The sequence below is a fragment of the Mustelus asterias genome, chromosome 20, assembly GCF_964213995.1.
Source record: "Mustelus asterias chromosome 20, sMusAst1.hap1.1, whole genome shotgun sequence".
NCBI lineage: Eukaryota > Metazoa > Chordata > Chondrichthyes > Carcharhiniformes > Triakidae > Mustelus > Mustelus asterias.
In genome coordinates, this window is record NC_135820.1 from 54,300,609 (window position 1) to 54,322,226 (window position 21,618).

At 43.1% G+C, this 21,618-nt stretch overlaps 1 protein-coding gene across 1 annotated transcript; it reads right to left on the minus strand.

Moving 5' to 3' along the window:
• Positions 1–268: 268 nt before the first annotated feature.
• Positions 269–1,018, minus strand: bhlhe23 (basic helix-loop-helix family, member e23). Its single transcript, XM_078236134.1, has one exon. The coding sequence runs from the start codon at positions 1,016–1,018 to the stop codon at positions 269–271; it is 750 nt and encodes a 249-aa protein (XP_078092260.1).
• Positions 1,019–21,618: the final 20,600 nt, after the last annotated feature.

Genomic DNA, 21,618 nt, shown 5'->3' on the forward strand with positions numbered 1-21,618 from the left:
AACATAAGTCTTTTATGAGCCATTTATCCATCTATCTATTCATATCAATTGATTGACTCTACAAGTAAGTGAGGGTCACAGTAGGCGAGTGAGCCAAAAAAGTGGCGAGGGAACGAGTACAACCTGGACACAAAGGCGGATGGGCAACAAACTGATTCATTGGATACACAGACAAAAAAAATGAGCAAAAAAAAATAGACTTGTAAATTCACAACAGAATAGATGTGTGAATGGATGGACAGATGGATGAATGGGTTGACATGTTGATTTAAGGCTTATCGTTACAATGTTTGCAAAGACTTGAGGGTGTTCCTGTGTACACAGCGCATTTGTCCGGACAAGCAGCAATGGAAGTAGCTGTAAATGGATAAACAGCAGACTGCCCAAAGGAGCTCAGAGTGTTGGTCAGTGCAGCTGCAGATGGAATGGGTCCTGTCAGTGCCTGGCCCTGGTTCAAATACGCGACCAGCCGCCTCATTTCATCCAAAGCCTGAGCCTGCATCAAGATGTAGTTTTTCGCCAGAAGCAAAGTGGCGATTTTGGACAGTTTTCTCACCGATGGGCTATGGGCATAGGGTATCACAGATCTGAGACCGTCCAGTGCATCGTTTAAGTCGTGCATCCTTCTCCGCTCCCTGGCGTTGATGCTCAGTCTCAGCGACCGCGGCTCTTTGCCTTTCTTGCCAATTGAACTTTTTAGTTTGCCCTCGTTGTCACTGCCTAGATTCCTTGTGCTCCCGGCAGATCGACCGTCGCTGTCTTCTTCGTCCCCGGTCTGCTCTTCGCTGCTTTCTGTGGCTTTGGGATCCTTACTGATGGTGTATGGAGTACAGCTTTGTCCAGACCAGCTCTCCCGTGTTTCAGCACCTCGGCCAGCGCCACTGTAGCTATAAGTAGATTGGCCGTAGCGTTGGGGCAGATCAATATATGTGTCATTGACAATGGAATTTAACTCATCCCTCCCTTTGACAGAGATGCTTGCTGCGCTGTGAAATAGATCTCCTTCCGCAACGTTCATTTTTTAGAATCAGTCACTTGAATCAAAAGGATTACCCCCTCTTCGCCTTTCTTCGATTTTAAATCTACGACGTTTTGAAAGAAATAAAAAAAAAGTCCACAGAAGCTTTTGTGTGACAGCTCCTGACTCCTCCAGTGTGCGTCCTGGCACTGGGAGGGATGTGACTCACTTTCTATCCCACTTTCAGGTTATTACAGAGACTCGCCTGTTGGGACATGCCGTCTACCCAATCAGGAGGACGCTTTAATTAATAGGATTAAAACGTTTTGAAGGAAAGGTCGGCAGCTGCCAATACAGTCAGTCGGGTTTCATCTAAACACATTTTTTAAAAAACTCGCAACATCCGACAGAAGCTCTGAAAGCATTGCATGCGGGTTTCGGCAATCAATATCATCGGGACATCAACCGTACATAACGACACAAATTTCACCAACAGTTCTGGGGTAAAGATAAAAAGGTCAAATGACTCATCCAGTTGTTGCATGCGGATGCAGAGAGCGAACCAAACAATTGTGATCGCCAGGAATAAACATTGGCAGCCAGAAACTATCTGCCTCACTGTTAGCCGGGATGCCAGGGCTAACTTGTTTTAAAAGTTTTGTTTTATAACCGAATGAGTTCCAGTGTAACCTCGCATGGCGACTGAATGTTGCAGCACAGAAAGAGACCATTCGGTCCCTCCTGTGTGTGTCAGTAAAACACTCATCTGCTTCTTTTCGAAGTGGGTCAGACCACAATGTAAAGATGGCATTGTTCAGATACAATAAGAAGTACTTCTTACTGTGCCCACCCCAGTCCAACGCCGGCATCTCCACATCATTGTTTAGATGGACCCAATCACCTTGGCTCCAATTACTCCGCGGGGCTGTGAGACCAAATACAAAACATTTCATTTGGTTAGATAAGAGTATGAACATTTTTTTTTGGTCAGAATCTTTACAATTTGAGATTTGCACTATTCTCAGAATAAGAGAAGTCGATCTGATTAACATTTCTGTGTCACAAAAATAAACACTCTCAAAAGAATATAAAAACTCTGTGAGACGTGGCTGATTCTCAGGTTGAAGTTAGGGATCCTGTTGAACACTGTCACAGTTGACGAGCGTCGCCCAAGTTAAGGTCTGGTGATGTTGGGAGCCAGCACTAATTATATTTAATCGTGACCTTAAGGGAGGCAACACTGGTGACAGCAGAATGGCAGACAAATGCCAATCTAAGGGCACTGCCTGCTGCATGCACCGATATGATTATCCTTCCATTCCAATCTCTCAGAACCTGTGGTCTACAACGTCTGAACGCAACCTCTAATGTATAACTCTGTGTACATGATGCGTGTGTACTTTATATTTGGCCTTTTTAAGGTTCATGTGCGCTTTCTGCAGTGAGCCGGGCAACTCGAGAAAAAGAATTAATTTCTGCAAGGACTGTTGCCGTTCGACCAAATGTTTTCTAACATTTACCAGAGGGCTGGGGTAATTAAGATGTAAACTCCAGTTTACTCTCCCCCAGACACACAATTCCGTTGATGTAGAACAAAAGTAATCCACAGAACATAAACATATCAGAAAACAAAGTCGCTGATATAATCTGATTCAGTTAAACACAGTCGCGTGTTTCCAAAACAAGGTTAACAATGAACCGAAGGATAACTGGAAGGTTTTAAAAGTCATTAAACGTTTGATTAAAACACCCCGCTTCCAAACGCTCGCACTGATGACCATCGCCACCTTGTGGAAGAGGTACATATTTTTTTCCAAGTATCTTTTTGTCGGTGTTTGCTACAAAAAGTTATGCAAAAAAAAAGTTACCACAAATCCGGGAAAACCCGAACACGTGGCTCAAAAAGAGATCTGTCAAGGTGCGAATGCAATATTACTGCTTTGTTCAGTGTTTTTTCCAGTTAAATATGTTTCTGAATAAGTCTGAACTTAATTAAAGTCTGGGTCGTCGTAGACAGAATTGTCATCACCTTAACGTGCTCATGAACAAATAAATACGAAACTAATTATTATGTTTAAGAACAATAACCACGCCTTCTATTAAAATAATGCACATGAATTTAGACTGTCTTTGCTCAGATTAAGGTGCACCTTGTGAGGATTTGTGCGTTCTTTCATCACGTTATCACTTAGCTGCACCCCCAACATAATCATATTTTATTCAACCCCTTCCATGCATCACCCGTTGTTCTGAATTAATCCGTTGAGTCCATTGATGCTGAATAAGTAAGCTGCAGAAAATAACCCAGATTTAGTAACTGAGAACAAGTTGCTACAGCTGTTTCTGTTGTTGGAAGGTTACTTTGGCCCACCTATCCCATCCAGACTAAGTTGAGCAAGTTCTGCAGATGTGTAGTATTTGTGCCGAAGTCTCTACCAATGGAACTCAAGTTAGTTGTGTGCTGCTGTGGGCTGGAGACCAGACTAGCTCCTAAAAGGAGAAGGGCTGAAATTGCTCCTGAGGAAGACAGAGTTTGAAGGACTTTGTGACTCACTGTGATCGTTGAAATCTGAGTGGATGACTGAACCAATTTATAAGATCGGCCTGAGTTGTATCTGCTACTTAACGTGCAATTTATAATTTATATTCAATCACCATTTTGCTGTCAATTAATTATTAACTTGAGTTAATTCTGAATACAGGATAGATATTATTGAATGTTTGCTTTATTGACTCTTGTATAGTAAAACTTATTCTGTTATAAACTGTGGAATCTTGTGGTTTTATTCTTTTAGCAAATAATTGGGATTTTGGATTTCATCTACTTTAACTAAAAAGTTACTGGTCTTTACTGAGATCATAATATATTAATTATATATGAAAACAAACTATATTTACATTCATTTTCTGTCTACAAAACTTACTCTCTCTTCCTATGTTTTGTCACATCTTTGTGTTAACTTTTTCCATGTGTTTCCAGTTCATCACTCTATTCTTCAAAGAAAAAACTTGTGTGTCAACTATCTCTACTCCTTCCTAAATTCCCATATCATTTTTTTATTTCAACACACATTAGGGTTACATTTGGGAACTAAATTATATATGCATTCCAGGTTCCAATTATCAATGGACTGCCATCTCTACTTTTCCTGAAGACTACATTTGGTCTGAACTCTTCATGATCAGCACCATAGCAGATGGAGTAATCTGCATATTGTTCACATCAAAGTGAGACTTTCAATGTTAATTGTCACATACCAACTTTGACTTGTAATTAAATGTGAGGTTTATAGATTCTAAATAAGGTTTCCCATTTGAGCCTCTCAGTTCTTTGTCACATGGCCTAGTCACATTTCCCATTCACAGTTGGTTTGAGTTGACCCACAGGGTTGTGCTCTGGTGATGTGGTGATTTTGAAGCACATTATCAACCTTAATCTGAAAAAGTTGAAGGGCCATATTTTTCAGTAACTGAAAATTCTATTGTCCAAAATAAAAATGTAAATTAAATAATTAATACATATTCCACAATTACATAATTAAATTGATACATGGATTTTGTTTTGCCTCTCTGTGAAAACTTTATTTGAAAATTTCAAGTGTCTGTACTACAGACATTTATTTTTAGTTTACAATGGTTGAGAGAGAGTTTTCCATCATGTTTGTGCTTTCTGAGTACATGTAGCTTGCAGAATTTCCCAGTATATATTCAAGACATTAACAAGTACTAAAGTGTCAAGTTTGTATTCCTGACTGTGTGGATTTGAAAGTTTCTTTGCCTTTTTCAATAAGAAACTCAGAAAGAAATTCTCAACCCAGTTTATTTCAAGCAAGTGGCTAATTTATTTAAATACATTACAATTTTGTTTTTTTGTCATGAGCTTCTTGCCGAAAAACAGAAGCAACACACAATGAATAATGACAGTTTTTATCTTTGCTTTCATGCCCACATATCCATCTTTGGCCTACTGCAACACTCCAGTGAAGCCCAGCACAAGCTGGAGGAGCAGCATCTCATCTTCCAGTTGGGCATGTTGCAGCCCTTGGGACTTAACGTTGAGTTTGGCAAATTTAGATTCTGACCTTTCTCCTCCAACTTAAACCCCCTTTTAAAAAAATCCCATACATGTACTTACTGCCTTAATACAAACCCCACCAACACCTCCCACCCACCCCCACCCCGCTTCCCACTCCCCTCTCCCTCCCATACCAGGTCATCTGTCTTTTGTTTTAAGTTGCTTCATTTTGTTGCAATCTCCCACAGTTGCATTTTAATATCTAACACATTCTTACTTTTTTTAGTTCTGACGAAGAACCAAATGGACTCAAAGCATTAACTCTGCTTTCTCCCCTTACAGATGCTGCCAGACCTGCTGCGTTTTTCCAGCATCCCCGTTCTTGTTTATTCTTAGTTATGTGCTCTTGAGCACAAACTGTTTATGAAGATCACATGTTATTCAATCATCACTCTTGCTTGTATATATTCAGTCAGAAAATCCTTTCTGAATCACTTTTAAGGCTTATCCTTTTTTAAATGTAAGAACTTGAAAATTGCAGAAACAATGAACTGTGAGATAAGTTTTGTTTGTTCATGAAAATTGATCTTTATTATTTAAGTTTCCATGGCATTTCACACGGGGAGTGAAGACCAACAGGCATATTTTGTTTGTAGTTCTGATTATTTATTTGACCGGCAGGGTTGCCAATGTTGGGTGTAACATTCACGCCACTCAAGTGCCAGGCAATGAGCATCTTCAAGAAGAGAGAATTTAACCATCGTTCTGTGATAGGGGATTTTCACAGTAACTTCATTGCAACGTTAATGTAAGCCTACTTGTGACACTAATAATTAATTAATTAATTAATTAATGCTATTGAATGGCATTACCATTGCTGAATTCTCCATGATTAACATCCTGGGAGTTAACACTGACCAGTAATTGAACCAGCCATGAAATTATTGTGGCTGCAACAGCAGATCAGAGGCTAGGAATTCTGTGGCAAGTAACTCATCTCCTGACTCCTGAAAGCTTGTTGACCATCTACAAAGTCAGGAGCATTATGGAATATTCTCCTCCTGCCTGGATGAGTGTGGCTCCAACAACACTCAAGAAGCTAAACACCAATCAGAAGAAACCAGCCCACTGGATTGGCATCCTATTCACCCACTTAAACATTCACTCCCTCCACCATCGATTCTCAGTGGCTGCAGTGAATGATCCACTGCAACAACTCACCACGGCTCCTGCGAAAGCAACTTCCAAACTTTCTTCTTGAAAGTTACTGGAATTGCAGTCATCCAGGCAAGTGGACAGTATTCCATCACACATGCCTTATAGATGGTGGACAGGCTTTAGGGTGTCAGGTAGTGAGAACCTCACCTCAGAATTCCCAGACTTTGACTTGCTCTTGCAGTCACAATATTTATATATGGCTGATCCAGTTCAATTTCTGGTCAATGGTAATCCCAGGATGTTGATAGTGGAGAATTCAGCAGTGCCATTGTCAAGGGGAGATGGTTAGATTCTCTCTTGTTGGAGATGGTCACTGTCTGGCACATGTGTGGCGGGAATGTCATGAGTCACTTATTAGCCAAAGCCTTAAGTTGTCCAGGTCTTACTGACTGTCAACCCGCACTGAATGTGACAGCAAGCAAATGTGATTCTGTTTACCTCTACAACTAGAAGGATGAAAGCAGCAGAGGAGCAATTGCCCCTCCAAGTCACAGATAATTCTGACTTGGAACTATGTTATCATTTCTTCACTATCACTGAATTAAAATCCTGGAATTTCCTTCCTAACAGCAATATGGTTGTATGCACCAGATGGGATGACAGTGTATCAAGAACGCAGCTTACCTATGTCTTCTCAAGAGCAATTAGCGCTGGGTAATAAGCTCTGGCCTTGGCAGCAATCCCACATCCCATGAAAGATTTAAAACAAACATCCTCCCCAGCAAAGATTACACGATTTATTGGTTAACAAAACTTCATAAGTGCAATTGGGGTTCGAAGAAGTATTAATCGGCACAAATTTAATACCTCAATGTCTGAACAAGCTGTGTCAAATGTTTCCTGGTGAGGAAGAAAATCCCCTAAGGGACACCAATCTTTATGTAAAGGAGTTTCAATTTAACACTATCAACTAAAATTATTTGCTGCCATTTAATTAGTATTTTGTAAAAATAAAACTAAACAGCTTTGTACATTAAATTGTGTCTCATTTCCTTCCCTCCTGAATATCAGTTAAATAACTGGCATCTGCTCCTGAATGTTTCTTAATAACATCCATGGTTATGGTACATTTATTCTTGTACTCAACATAGGTTTTAATTTTGTGTGACTTCACTCCCTGTGTAGAACGTCACTAGATGCAAGTGCAGATCACAAAATCAACATCATAGTATTATGGGCTTTTTTCCCAATCCAACCTCTTTTCTAGTGAGGGTCCACAGATTGAGCGGAAACTTGCAAAATTATCCCTTAGCTGTCTGAAATAGATGATCTGAACAATTGCATAAATTACCGCTGAGAAATAGTAAAATAATCTGTTCTTCTGGGCCCTATTTATATAAAACACAATCAATTCACCTTTGCTAACTAAATCAGTAATTAAGCCATAAATGCCTATTTGCGATAGTTCCTATTGGCCATTTTGGAACATGGTTTAGTTATTTAATTTTTCAATACTTGAGCTATATGTGAACTTCCAAGCAATCAAACCTCTGGTTTTATTTCAGATTTCCAGCATCAGCAATATTTTGCTTTTATTCAAAAAGAACTTGCTGCATTCCAATCTTTTATGTCGAATCCTAACATTGCCATTCAACCTGCTGACAAGGGTGGAGTTCTTGTTTTCTGAGTAACTAACCTCCAGCTTGCAGTAGCCAAATATCAGATCTCTGACACTTCCTCTGACCTCCCCAGGAAATTGGTATCACCACCAAACATCAAGCCATCATCCCCAGGCCTGTCACGGACTTTATCGCCTCTGGAGGTCTTTCCTCCATGGCCTCCTACCTCATGGTGCCCCAACCCCAAAAAGCCGACTTTTACCTCCTTCCTAAGACCCAGGGCCAACAAACAGACTACCCCGGTAGCTCTATTGTTCTAGCCTGTATCTGTCCCACTGGACAGATCTCATCCTCTCTTGAGTTAGAAACTCATTCATTAGAAGTTTGAGAGCTGATTTTATTGCAACATACAAGATTCTGAAACAGCTTGACAGGCTAGATATTGAGAAGTTGTTTTCCCTGGCTGCGCCATCTGGAACAAGGGTCCACGTTCTCAGGACCAGGGGCCAAGCATTTAGGTCTGAAATTAGAAGAAGTTTCTTCAGTCAAATGCTTGTCAATCTTAGGAATTCTCTATCCCAGAGGGCTATGGAAGCTTCATTATTGAATATGTTTAAGGCTGGATAAAGAGTGTTTTAGTTTCTCAATGAATCTAGGGATATGGGAGCGGGCAGGAAAGTGGAGCTGAAACTCAGCCATGAAATTGTTGAATAGTGGGGCAAGCTCAAAGAACCAGATGGTCTATGGTCCTGCTCCATTTCTTGTGATCTGACATTATGTTCTTATTTTCCAATGAACCTCATCTTAAGCTCAAGGAACAGCATCTCATCCTTCAATTAGGCACCTTATAGCCCTCCGGACTCAACATTGAGTTCAGTGACTTCAGGTTGTAACTTCTTCCCTCATTTTGTTTCCCTTTCATCACAAATTTTGGTTTTCTCATTTAGCTCTTCTTTTTGCTTTTCATTGGCAGCTACTCATGACTCTGCCATTCGCACCTCCTCTAGTCCCAATCATTTGTTTTGTTACTTTCCCCATTCTTCCTCCCTTTAATCTTGCACTTTTTCGATTTGATTTATTATTGACACATGTATTGGTATACAGTGAAAAGTATTGTTTCTTGTGCGCTACACAGACAAAGCATACAGTTTATAGAGTACATAGGGGAGAAGGAAAGGAGAGGGTGCAGAATGTAATGCTACAACCTTTTTGTCATTTAGTTTTTCATATCTTCCCCTCTATCCAAGACCGTTCCTTTTTGTTTTTTTATCCCCAATTCCCTTTTATTTACATAAAGCATATTACAATTCTAACTTTTCCCAGTTTGGATGAAAGAACATCTACCTGAAATGTTCACTCTCTTTTTCACTCCACAAATGCTGCCAGACCTGCTGAGTATTTCTAGGATTTTCAGTTTTATCTCAGATTTCTAGCATCTGCAGTATTTCATTTCTGGAAAATTCAAAAGGAGTTTGGTTGGTCATGCTTGACTCCAGACAGCTTACTTAAAGAATTGATTGATGTAGGTGCAAATCCTGCTCTGTCCTTCAGAAGTCTGGAAAATCCTGAGTCGATGCAAAGAGGTTGAAGACCTAATGTAAGGCGTCTCTGCATGCACCTCCCCCCACCCCATCCACACACACCCACACACGCACCTTCTCTGCCTGCTGCCCTGAGGAATTGTGAATATGCAGCAGAAGAACAAATGGTAACCAATTATAGAAATTTACATTGTTATAAAGGGGAGGTTGATCCCCTCTCAGAGCTAGCACCTAACCACTCAAAGAGGAGTACCTCGCTTTATAATCTGTTAAAAGTGTGTGAGAAATAGTACGATCTGCTCTTCAGCAACTTTTAGTGGTTAAATCAAAATAACTATCTGAGAATCTCTGTAAAATCAACAAATAACACTTTATTTATCTAATTAACAGTGAACAGGTTAACTAAACTATTAACAAACCAAATAAAACACTATTCTAATGGAGTGCTGTTTAGATAAATACAATCCTCACTTACTAACAAAAAAAGGTTTTTTTTTACCCACTCCCAAAATACAACCAGATTATATCTTCCAGCATCTTCTATCGTCTTTCTCCTGTCTGAATCTCTGGTTTCTTTTGGTACCTTTTCTATTCAGATGAGGCTTAGAGCTAAAAGCTATTAGCTGTGACTGAGAGCAGTTGCTGCTGTGTCTCTCTGAAGCTGAGAGCTGTCTCTTATACCCCTGATGACATACCAACATCCCCACAATAGGATTGGTTCTCAGGTTACCAAAACATCAAATTTAAATCTAAAAGGCTGCTGTTGGCTAAGTGCCGAGTTTAAACTGATTGGACAAATTTCAAAAACAGCCTGTTGTCTTGGCAATGCTACTGCCCGGCCTCTCAATACAAATGTTTCACTCTGTGTACTGCATACACCTGCACCTCCTTTTTAAACTCTAAGTACAGAAAAGAAATTACCTTTAAAAGGGACCATGCAATTTTACAACTCTTAGCATTTTACAATTTTTTTGTTTTGATTTTACAAACACCAACTTCATAGAACATAGAACAGTACAGCACAGAACAGGCCCTTCAGCCCATGATATTGTGCTGAGCTTTGTCTGAAACCCAGATCAAGCTATTTCCTCCCTATTATCCTGAAGTGCTCCATGTGCTTATCCAATAGCTTCTTAAATGTTCCTAAAGTTTCTGACTCCATTATCCCTGCAGGCAGTCCATTCCACACCCCAACTACTTTCTGAGTAAAAAACCTACCTTCACAACAACATAAACTTTTAAAACCACAGGCCAGAAATTCCGCTTTAACATATGAGCACTGAATGCAATTGTGTGTCATTTATCTGTCACTTTAAAAGGTATATTCACATGTTTAAAACAAATAATTCAACTGCATTAAGATAAAGAAATGACATGTTAAGAGTGCATAAACTGATCATCTGAACTATCATTTTTTGGCAATTATCTCTGGGTGCTCATTCTGAACAATAGAATCAATATCAGCAACTTTTGTTTTTATCATTTCAGTTTTTGGGATTGGTTAAGATCACATGAGCATAAAGACCAATTTTCTCTTTTTACACTGTCACCACAAAAGTGCTGACTCATGCCACAATTTCATGAGTGCTTACTGTCATCTACTAAGTGTCTCTTCATCATGCATAAGTTTAGATAGTGAGTGTAAACAGGCTGTGTTTATGGGAAGCATAATCCTGAGTTCAATCCAATTCCCACGCGAGTACTTACAATAGAAGTTGCAGATGGTAATGAGAAGCTAAGAGATTGGCTGCATTTTCTCCTCCAAAGACCAGGATTGTTGAGTCAGTACATACTGCATGGACCTGGCACCGTCTGCACAGTTCAATAGATATTGTACCAACAAACTGAGCTATCAATGTCCCAGTTCTTTCTGACAAAATCTGGACTATTAATTTATCAATCAACCTTCAAAATAGCTTGATAAAATTCCAGACCTTGACAATGAAATATCAATTTAATGATTCTCTGTCATCACTGTACATCAACAAACTCATCAACAGCAAATTTGTTGCTGCCCAGTGTAATGATTCAAAGTAAATGGAGGAAATTACAGCCATTAATTTCCTAGAGTCAGCAAGGGTTCATCAGTTTGGAAAATATCGAAGGTAATTATTAAATTCACAAAAGGGAGGGAGACAGAAAGCAGGAAACTACAAACCAGTTAGCTTATCATCTGTCACAGGGAAAATATTAGAAGCTATTATTAAGGATGTTACAACAGGGCACTTAGAAAAATTCAGGGTAATCAGACAGAGTCAACGTGGTTTTGTGAAAGGGAAATCATGTTTAACCAATTTATTGGAGTTTTTTGAAGAAGTGCTGCAGATAAAGGGCAACCACTGTACTGTACCAAAAGGCATTTGATAAGATGTCACATCAAAGATTATTGCAAAATAAAAGCTCATAGTGCTGAGGGTAACATATTGCATGGATTGAAGATTGGTTAGCTAACAGGAAACAAAGAGTAGGCATAAATGGGTCTTTTTCTGGTTGGCGGGATGAAATGAGTGGCATGCCACAGAGATCAATGCTGGGGTCTCAACCTTTCACAATTTATATATATGACTTGGATGAAGAGATCAAAGATATGGGGCGAAATTTTCCCACCCCACCCATCACGGCAATTGTAGCAGGCAGAGCACAGACCATGCAAAGGTCTGTTGACCTCGGGCAGGATTTTCTGGTCTTGGGGCGAGCATGGCCAGAAAATCCTGCCCATGGTTGCTAAATTTGTAGGAGAGTAACATGTGAAGAGGACACTAGGAGATGAGAAAGAGGTATAGATAGGCTAAGTGAATGGGCAAAGACTTGGCAAATGGAATATAATCTGGAAAAATGGGAAACTTTCCATTTTGGTAGGAAAATTAAAAAGGAGTATTTGGTGAGATATTTCAGAGCTCTGAGGCACAGAGGGACCTGGGTGTCCCAGTTGATGAACTGCAAAACACTAGTATGGAGGTACAGTGAGTAATTAGGAAAGCTAATAGAATGTTTATTATGAGGGCAATTAAATACAAGAGTAGGGAGGTTATGCTTCGGTTATACAGGACATTGATGAGACCACATCTGGGGTACTTTGTGCATTATTGGTCTCCCCATTAAAGGAAGGATGTAAATGTGTTGGAAGAATTCAGAGAAGGTTTACTAGACTAATATCTGGAATGGGTGGGTTGTCTGATAAGGAAAGGTTAGATAAGCTAGGCTTGTATTGGCTGGAGTTTAGAAGAGTAAGAGACAGCTTGTTTGAATCATATAGAACACTGATGAATCTGGATAAGGTCGATGTGGAGAGAATGTTTCCTCTAGTACAAGGGCCCACTGTTTAAAAATAAGGGATTGCCCATTTGGGACAGAGATAAGGAGAATTGTTTTCTTACAGAGGCTCATGTATCTCTGGAACTCTCTTCCTCAAAAGGCAGTGGAAGCAGAGTCTATGAATATTTTTAAGGCAGAGGTAGCAAGGAGGCGAAAGGCTATAGTGGGTAGGTGAGATTGTGGAGTTGAGATTACAGTCAGTTCGGCCACGATCTTATTGAATGGCAAAGCAGTCTTGAAAAGCCGAGTGGTCTACTCCTGCCTCTAATTTTTATGTTCATATGCTGGCTTGTTGTTGTTTTACTGTGATGATCTATTAGGTTTGAGTGTCACAGTTAAGTGTTGAACCTAAAGGTTTTGGTTACAGTAATTAGACTTAAGTAGAATTTGTATAATGCTTAATTTCAAAACAGTACTTAAAATGTTTGATTAATGAATAATTGGAAATCTTTCACAATGCGGTAGACGAGTTGTGTTTCAGAACTAGATCAAATTTATTATTTAAGGCAAGAAAATTTTAAAAATGCTTTTATAAAACACCAGATCCTTACAAATAATATTCTTTTTGAAGTATAATCATTCCTGTTGTATGGGTAACTAATTTGTGCATAGCAGGATCCTTCAAACAGCAAACAAATACATAACTAGTCAGTCTATCTTTGCAGTATTGCTTGAGGAATGTTGACGAGGACAGCAGGACAATTCCATGCCTTTCTTCAAATACTGTTATGGGATTTATTAGCCGAACAGACAGGCAAATGTTCTGTTTAATGTGTCATCTAGCAGATGGCATCTCCGACAATGCAACATTTCCTCAGTGGTGCATTGAATTATCAGGCGAGAATATGGGTTAAAATTGTAGGTTAAACATTTCAATGTATAGTAAATTGTTTAAAAACATTTGCATCAAAAAACGACTTCTTCATCTGCTTGACTTATTCTGATCTCCTTTGGAGATATACCTCAGGAGGTCTGGCATAGTATTTGCCATTGTGAGGCTAAAATGAAGTCACAGTGGGGTAATTGACCTTTGCTGCTATCAAAGTGACTATAAACGTAAAGTGAGCGATTGAGGTACCGTGTGCATGACATAAAGTTCTACTCTGAGCGAAGATCACAGTGACTCACTTGGTACACATCTTTTATGGGGCTGTGTTGTTTCATTACAAAACCAATTCTTTATGCGATGGACACACATGTAAGTCTTAGATATTCCTTGAGAAACACACACCAGTTTGTTCTGGTGTCACTAGTTGAGAGGACACATTTTTATTCCACCCTAAGTCGCGAGAAACAGCATCCTATCTTATTTTTCATAAACCTCGTGGCAATATTTAATTTGATTTTTAACCTGAAGCACTAATTCCAATTTTGGCGTGATTGTTGCTTTCGAGCAAGATTCTGGCCTCACTGATACCAAGTATAGACTAATATAGTCAGGCACGGAGGGAACAGCTTGGGGCAAAGAGGGTCGATAATTGAAATACCAGCATATGAGTGGACTTGAAGCAATTGAGAAAGGATGAATTTGGCTGCATTCACAGGAAATGGTGAATCGTAAATCATATTTAAGATTAACAGCCAGGCTGATGTGCTTGCCCAAGTAACCTTTACCATTAGTCATCCTGGTTTTGAGCTTCGCTCAATTTGGCCATGCAAACTGAGCTGTAGGGGTAATGGTACATTGCCAGGGCAGAATAACAGAAAGTGCATTTGCAACCAGGCTCATGAGACTGGATGGTTGAAGTGGGAAGGCTTATCATTCTTCAGCCCTCATAGGCAGATATCAACCCACAACCATCATGTTAGCCGGTAAATAGAATGGGATAGAATCTATGATGTGGCTTGCAGATATTTAGAGTTCGAAATGGCAACATAAAGTCAAATTCTGTGAGACATTGGGGGCAATTTTACTATTTTGAGTCTAAGTGCCGGATCTGGGCGTCAAATAGATCCGCGCCTGGAATCCTCTTTCCAGCGCGCCCATACGCGTTTTGCCGGCTCCAGCCCGATCCGTGCTGTGGGCGGGGCTTAGCGCTGGTGGACTGATCGGAGCTCTGAACTGCGCATGCGCAGTTAAAAAAAAATCTGACAGCCCGCCCGGGCGCGAAAGAAAAAGCAGACAGCGGAGAGAGCGGCTCTCTGACGTCTCATCCTCTGGTCGGGGGGGGGGGGGGGGGGGGGAGTTGGGAGGGGAGGGGGTGTGACCGATCATCCCCTGGGAGAGGGGAGGAGAGGGGGTGTGACGTATCATCCCCTGGGTGGGAGGAGGGGGTGTGACGTCTCATCCCCTGGGGGGGGGAGGGGTGGGAGGAGGAGAGGGGGTGTGACGTCTCATCCTCTGGTCGGGGGGGGCTCCGCTGCCTGTCTGCGGCCGATCCCTCCTGGCACCATCACTGGTACACTACCAGCCACAGATTACTCTTCCCTGCAGGTGCGAGAGAGTGGGAGAGATGGCTGTGGCTGGTAGTGTACCAGTGATGGTGCCAGGAGGGATCGGCCGCAGACAGGCAGCGGAAGCCCCCGGCCAGAGGATGAGACGTCACACCCCCTCTCCTCTCCACACCCCCTACACCCCCCGCCAGGGGATGATCGGTCACACCCCCTCTCCTCCCCCACCAGGGGATGAGACATCACACCCCCTCCCCTCCATCCCCCCTCCCCCAGGGGATGAGGCGTCACACCCCCTCTCCTCCCCACCCACCCCCCCGCTTCCACCCCAGCCGGAGGATGACCTGGGTCAGAGAGCCGTTGTAGTCTCTGACCCCGCTCTTCGGAGGCTGCAGCGGCGACTTCAGACCTTTATTTTGCAGGTCGGTTACAGCGCGGACGCGGATCGGGCCAGAAGATGGTAAAGTGGGATTTTGTGGTAGAGTTGGGCACGAGGTTCATTAAGTCGATTTATGCAAATGCATTTAAATCATCGGGCCGCCCGATTCGGGCACGTGCCGGACCCGCGCCCAAATTGGGTGTTGGTAAAGCCGCGATCTGCTCGGATTTGGGTGCAGATCGTGTTAAAGGCCCAATGCGATTTCACGCCCGAAAACGGGCGCGAAGTTTTGGTAAAATCAGGCCCATTGTCTACCAGCTGTACAAGTAACACAATGGGTGGAATCCGACAAGAATTTGGCAGAGCGTCAGTTCTGGTGAGAAAACTGGCATGGAACTGTCCAGCTCCACTGGCCAGTTTTCTCTCCAGATCTTGTGACTTGAACTGCAAACAAAAAGTGGGTGGGGTTTGCACCATCACTCTGGCAGGGTGGGGACTCTTAGAGCCGGGATCCAGCTCCACTGAGATCGGGGCACCCTTCTGCTCAGTGGAAAAAAATATTCATCTCGCCCCCTCCACCACGAACGTACCTGCGGCCTCCCCCACCCCCGATCATCCCCAGCATCAGCACCTTACCCCCAATCATTAACAGCATTCCTATTGCTCGCATATCCGGTCCCCTCCATCACCACGAATAAATGAGTCCCTGCAGGTGAGACTCCTCCTAGGGCCGACCCTGGCACCTCTCCCTGGCGTAGGATGACATAGCCATGTTGACAGTGCCAACCTGTGCCAGGGGCAGTACAAGGGCACTGCCTGCCATGCCCCTCTACCCCAGGGGCTATATTGACCTTTGTACCCCTGGAGGGATCCCCTTGACAGGTTCATGTCGAGATGAACCTGTTATAAATGAAAGTTTATTTGGGGGTGGGGGGGGGGGGGTGGTGGGGGGGGGCGGGGTTGCGGTGGGGCTCTGAGGGCAGATCTAGCAAGGGAGGTTTATAATTATATTTAAATTTATTAAAATGAGTCCAAACAGATTCTCACCCATATTAGGTGTGAATCTGATCATGTCGCCAGAGAGAGTTGGCGAAAATTAGAGATCGATTTCCGGGTTTCGCCGGATCTTGAGCCACTGCCAGCAATCCCGTGGACGGAGAATGCGGGTTCAAGATCCCATCCTCTATTTATTTGGGCAATCAGTACTTATCCCTGGTGGCTGCCCACAACCAATCCAACCAATCACAACCAATTAGGTAGCACGGAGGTACAGTGGTTAGCACTGCTGCCTCACAGCGCCAGGGACCCGGGTTCAATTCCAGCCTCAGGTCACTGTCTTTGTGAAGTTTGCACATTATTCCCGTGTCTGCGTGGGTTTCCTCTGGGTGCTCCAGTTTCCCCCCACACTCCAAAGACGTGTGGGTTAGGTGGATTGGCCATACTCAATTGACCCTTAGGGCCTGATTTTACCATCGCGTTGTACCCATTTTCAGGCGTGAAAACTTGGTAAAGTCAGGCGTGAGGTGAGTAGCACGATCCGTGCCTGCCTCTGTGCCAGTTCCCCCTTTAACCAAGGCCCGAAAATGGCCGTGATTGGGACTGCACCTGAAACAGGCGCGACGGCCATTTGCATGCATTTAAATTGACTTTTAAAATTGACATTTAAATTGGGGGAGGCATTATCTGGCCCTGGAGGGATGTGGCAAGGGAACAGCATTCTAAGATTTTTTTTCTGCGTATGCGGAGTTGTAGGCACCGATCGGAGCTGCAACGTTTTGCTGCGTTAAACTTCGCCCACGGGCTTGCACAGAGCGATTAGGACTCGCTGATATTTTTTCAGGCACAGTGAGTATGGGGGCACCTCAGAACGGGTCTAAAAATCGGATCTGAAACACTCGCAGTTTCAAGTCCACCCAGCACTTAGAATCAAAATGGTAAAATAGATCAAAGAACAATGAACAAATAAAATTACAGCACAAGAACAGGCCCTTCGGCCCTCCAAGCCTGCACTGACCATGCTGCCCGACTGAACTAAAACCCCCTACCCTTCCGGAAACCACATCCCTCTATTCCCATCCAATTCATGTATTTGTCAAGACGCCCCTTAAATCTCACTATCGTATCTGCTTCCACTACTTCCCCCGACAGCGAGTCCCAGGCACCCACCATCCTCTGTGTAAAAAACTTGCCTTGTACATCTCCTTTAAACCTTGCTCCTCACACCTTAAACCTATGGCTCCTAGTAATTGACTTTTCCACCCTGGGAAAAAGCTTTTGACTATCCATTCTGTCCATGCCCCTCATAATCTTGTAGACTTCTATCAGGTTGCCCCTCAACCTCCGTCATTCGAGTGAGAACAAACCAAGTTTCTCCAACCTCTCCTCATAGCTAATGCCCTCCATGCCAGGTAACATCCTGGTAAATCTTTTCTGTACCTTCTCCAAAGCCTCCACATCCTTCTGGTAGTGTGGCGACCAGAATTGAACACTATATTCCAAGTGCGGCCTAACTAAGGTTCTATAAAGCTGCAACATGACTTGCCAATTTTTAAACTCAATGCTTTGGCCGATGAGGGCGAGCATGCCGTATGTCATCTTGACTACCTTCTCCGCCTGCGTTGCCACTTTCAGTGACCTGTGTACTTGTATACCCAGATCCCTCTGCCTATCAATACTCTTAAGGGTTCTGCTATTTACTGTATATTTCCTATCTGTATTAAACCTTCCAAAATGCATTACCTCACATTTGTCCGGATTAAACTCCACCTGCCATCTCTTCGCCCAAGCCTCCAACCGATCTATATCCTGCTGTGTCCTCTGATGGTCCCCTTTGCTATCTGCAAATCCACCAACCTTTGTGTCATCCACAAACTTACAATCAAACCAGTTACATTTTCCTCCAAATCATTTATTTATATTACGAACAGCAAAGATCCCAGCACTGATCCCTGAGGAACGCCACTTGTCAAAGCCCTCCATTCAGAAACACATCCTTCCACTGCTACCCTCTGTCTTCTACGACTGAACCAGTTCTGCATCCACTTTGCCAGCTCACCTCTGATCCCATGCGAATTCACCTTCTGCACCAGTCTGCCATGAGGAACCTTGTCAAAGGCCTTACTGAAGTCCATATAGACAACATCCACTGCCCTACCTTAATCAATCATCTTCATCACATCCTCGAAAAACTCAATCAAGCTAGTGAGACATGACCTCCCCTCCACAAAGCCATGTTGCCTCTCGCTAATACGTTCACTTATTTCCAAGTGGGAGTAAATCCTGTCTCGACGAATCCTTTCCAATAATTTCCCTACCACTGACATAAGGCTCACCAGCCTGTAATTACCTGGATTATTCTTGCTACCCTTCATAGAATCATAGAAACCCTACAGTGCAGAAGGAGGCCATTCAGCCCATCGAGTCTGCACCGACCACAATCCCACCCAGGCCCTACCCCCACATATTTACCTGTTAATCCCTCTAACCTACGCATCTCAGGACTCTAAGGGGAAATTTTTAACCTGGCCAATCAACCTAACCTGCACATCTTTGGACTGTGGGAGGAAACCGGAGCACCCGGAGGAAACCCACGCAGACATGAGGAGAATGTGCAAACTCCACACAGACAGTGACCCGAGCCGGGAATCGAACCCGGGACCCTGGAGCTGTGAAGCAGCAGTGCTAACCACTGTGCTACCGTGCCACCCTTTCTTAAACAAAGAACTAACATTGGCTATTCTCCAATCCTCTGGGACCTCCCCTGTAACCAGTGAGGATACAAAGGTTTCTCTCAAGGCCCCAGCAATTTCCTCCCTTGCCACTCTCAGTATTCTGGGGTATATCCCATCAGGCCCTGGGGACTTGTCTACCTTAATGTTTCTCAAGAACCCCAATACCTCCTCCTTTTTGATCTCAACATGACTCAAACTATCTACACACCCTTTCCCAGACTCATCATCCACAAGTTCTTCTCTTTGGTGAATACTGACACAAAATACTCATTTAATACCTCGCCCATTTCCTCTGGCTCCACGCATGGATTCCCTTCCCTGTCCTTAGTGTCAGGGGGATTAGCAGGGTAAATATGTGGGGTCATGGGGATAGGGCCTGGGTGGGATTGTGGTCGTGTAAACTCAATGGGCAAATGGCCTCCTACTGCATTGTAGGGATTCTATGATTCTATCATTTAAATATGGTAATGTGTCCTACATCTGAACAGAGTTGTTTTGTTAATTTGTGCATGCCTGAACCATTACTTCCTTAAACCACCCAGAAAATCATTGTGGGAGCAACTGATAATAATCTGTCAGAGCTGGTTACTAAAGATTTTCTCACCTCCATTAAGATTAGCCTTTGGTTGCTCATTTTAGAATTCTAGCATGCTAAAGAAGCAAGTTCCACTCTGTTTTGGAAGTATTTCACCGTGAAACGCCCATGGGGAGTGAGATGGTGGGGGAAAAAATTGGTCCTTTTCTTCTCCTTATCCCTCTCAGGCCCCTCTTTCCTGATGTTGCATCTCTCTGTTCCTTCATTGTCGCTAGTTAAATACTTGGAAGTTCCACCTAACAGCAACGTGCAAATACTTTCATTACATGGACTATGGCGGTTCATGAAAGCAGCTCATCACCATCGGCCGGATCTCTACCACCTTGCCGGCCACGGAATTGGCGCAGGCGAGGCTCCTGCAATGGAAATCTCCGTTGATCTCGGGCGGGAATTTCCGGTCTCGCCCAAGCGAAGCTGTAAAATCCCGCCCATCGCCTCCAAGGCAATTAGGGGTTGACACGAAATGTGGCCTTGTCAGAGATGCCCCACTGCCTGAATGAGTGAAAAATAATGCATTATGTTGTTGAATAGTAATATACTGCTGATGCTGGAAATCTGAAATAAAAACTGAAAATGCTAGAAATACTCAGCTGATCCGTCAGCATCTGTGGAGTGGGAAACAGAGTTAACGTTTCAGGTCTGTGACCTTTTGTCAGAACTTCTTTCTTTTATTCTTTCCCTCTCAGGTTCTCTGTCCTTCCAGATCCTTACTCCAACCCCTCAGCACTCCTCAACCTTTCTACTCTCCTACTGCCATCCAAGGCTTGGCACTTTCTTAGATAAGCCAACCTCTTTCCTTTGCGCCTCACTTGGTATCCTCCAAAAGGCCATATAGACACTTATCACTGCTTTCTCAGGAACAACAGCACTAAATGCCCTATCTTACTTTCTTGTTGACCTTTCTACCCAGTTAGCCCTTTGGGGGCTAATCTTTCCAACCTCCCCCTTCCCTCACACATCCCCTTCCTGCTTCCTCTGGAGCCCCAACTCTGATGTTGATAGGTGGGAGGCCTCCAGCTGATTGGCTAATGCCACCCCTCTGCGTGTTTCCTTCCTTCAATGTGAACAAGGTCCTTGCCCTCAACGAGATTATTGTGGATGCTTGCATCAACGTCATAGTTCTAACAGAATCCTGCTTTAATACATTCTTTAATTAAGCCTCCCCCTTCGGCTATACTTTATACCACTTGTCCAGACCAAATGCCATTTTGTTGGTTTGGCTCTTACTATACAATGGTCTGATCCCCACTCCTCTGGCACCTTCCCCTCCTTTGAGCATCTCATTCTGTTCCACCCTACTTGCCTGCCCTTTAAGATCCTTGTCCTTGACCAGCCACACAAATACCACACCAAAACCTTTCAACCTTCACTGCTTTGCTTCCTCAGCTTCTGCACCAAGCAACTCCTCATCCTCAGGCATTTCAACAGCCCCTCAATCTTGCCATCATATCAAGTATAGATGAGGCTGTCGTGTTGTTATACTGATACTCAGAAAGACATTGTCGGTTCATTTATTTCGACTAGGCACATGGGAACCCATATGCAAAGGTAGAAGATATCAGAGCTGTGCTGTATTCTGCTCACAGGCAAAAGTGAAACTAAAACTGGATCATATGACTAACTTTCCTTCTAGTGCTATCATGCCTCTCTCCCTTAAAGACATATTACAACAGCTGATCTGTGATCACCTCCTTGTATCATTCTCTGCCTATGTCCTCCCCGACCCCCAATTCTACTGCTTCATGACACTTACAACTGTGCTTTTAAATTCCTAATTGTCGAGCCTTTGGCGTTCCATTCAGTACAACACTGACCGCCGAACTTCTCTTCCTAAATCCTCTCCTTGAGTATTGTTTCCCTTCTCTTCAAATCTGCTGCTATCATCCCTCCCCTCATAAAACCTACCTCAACTCCTT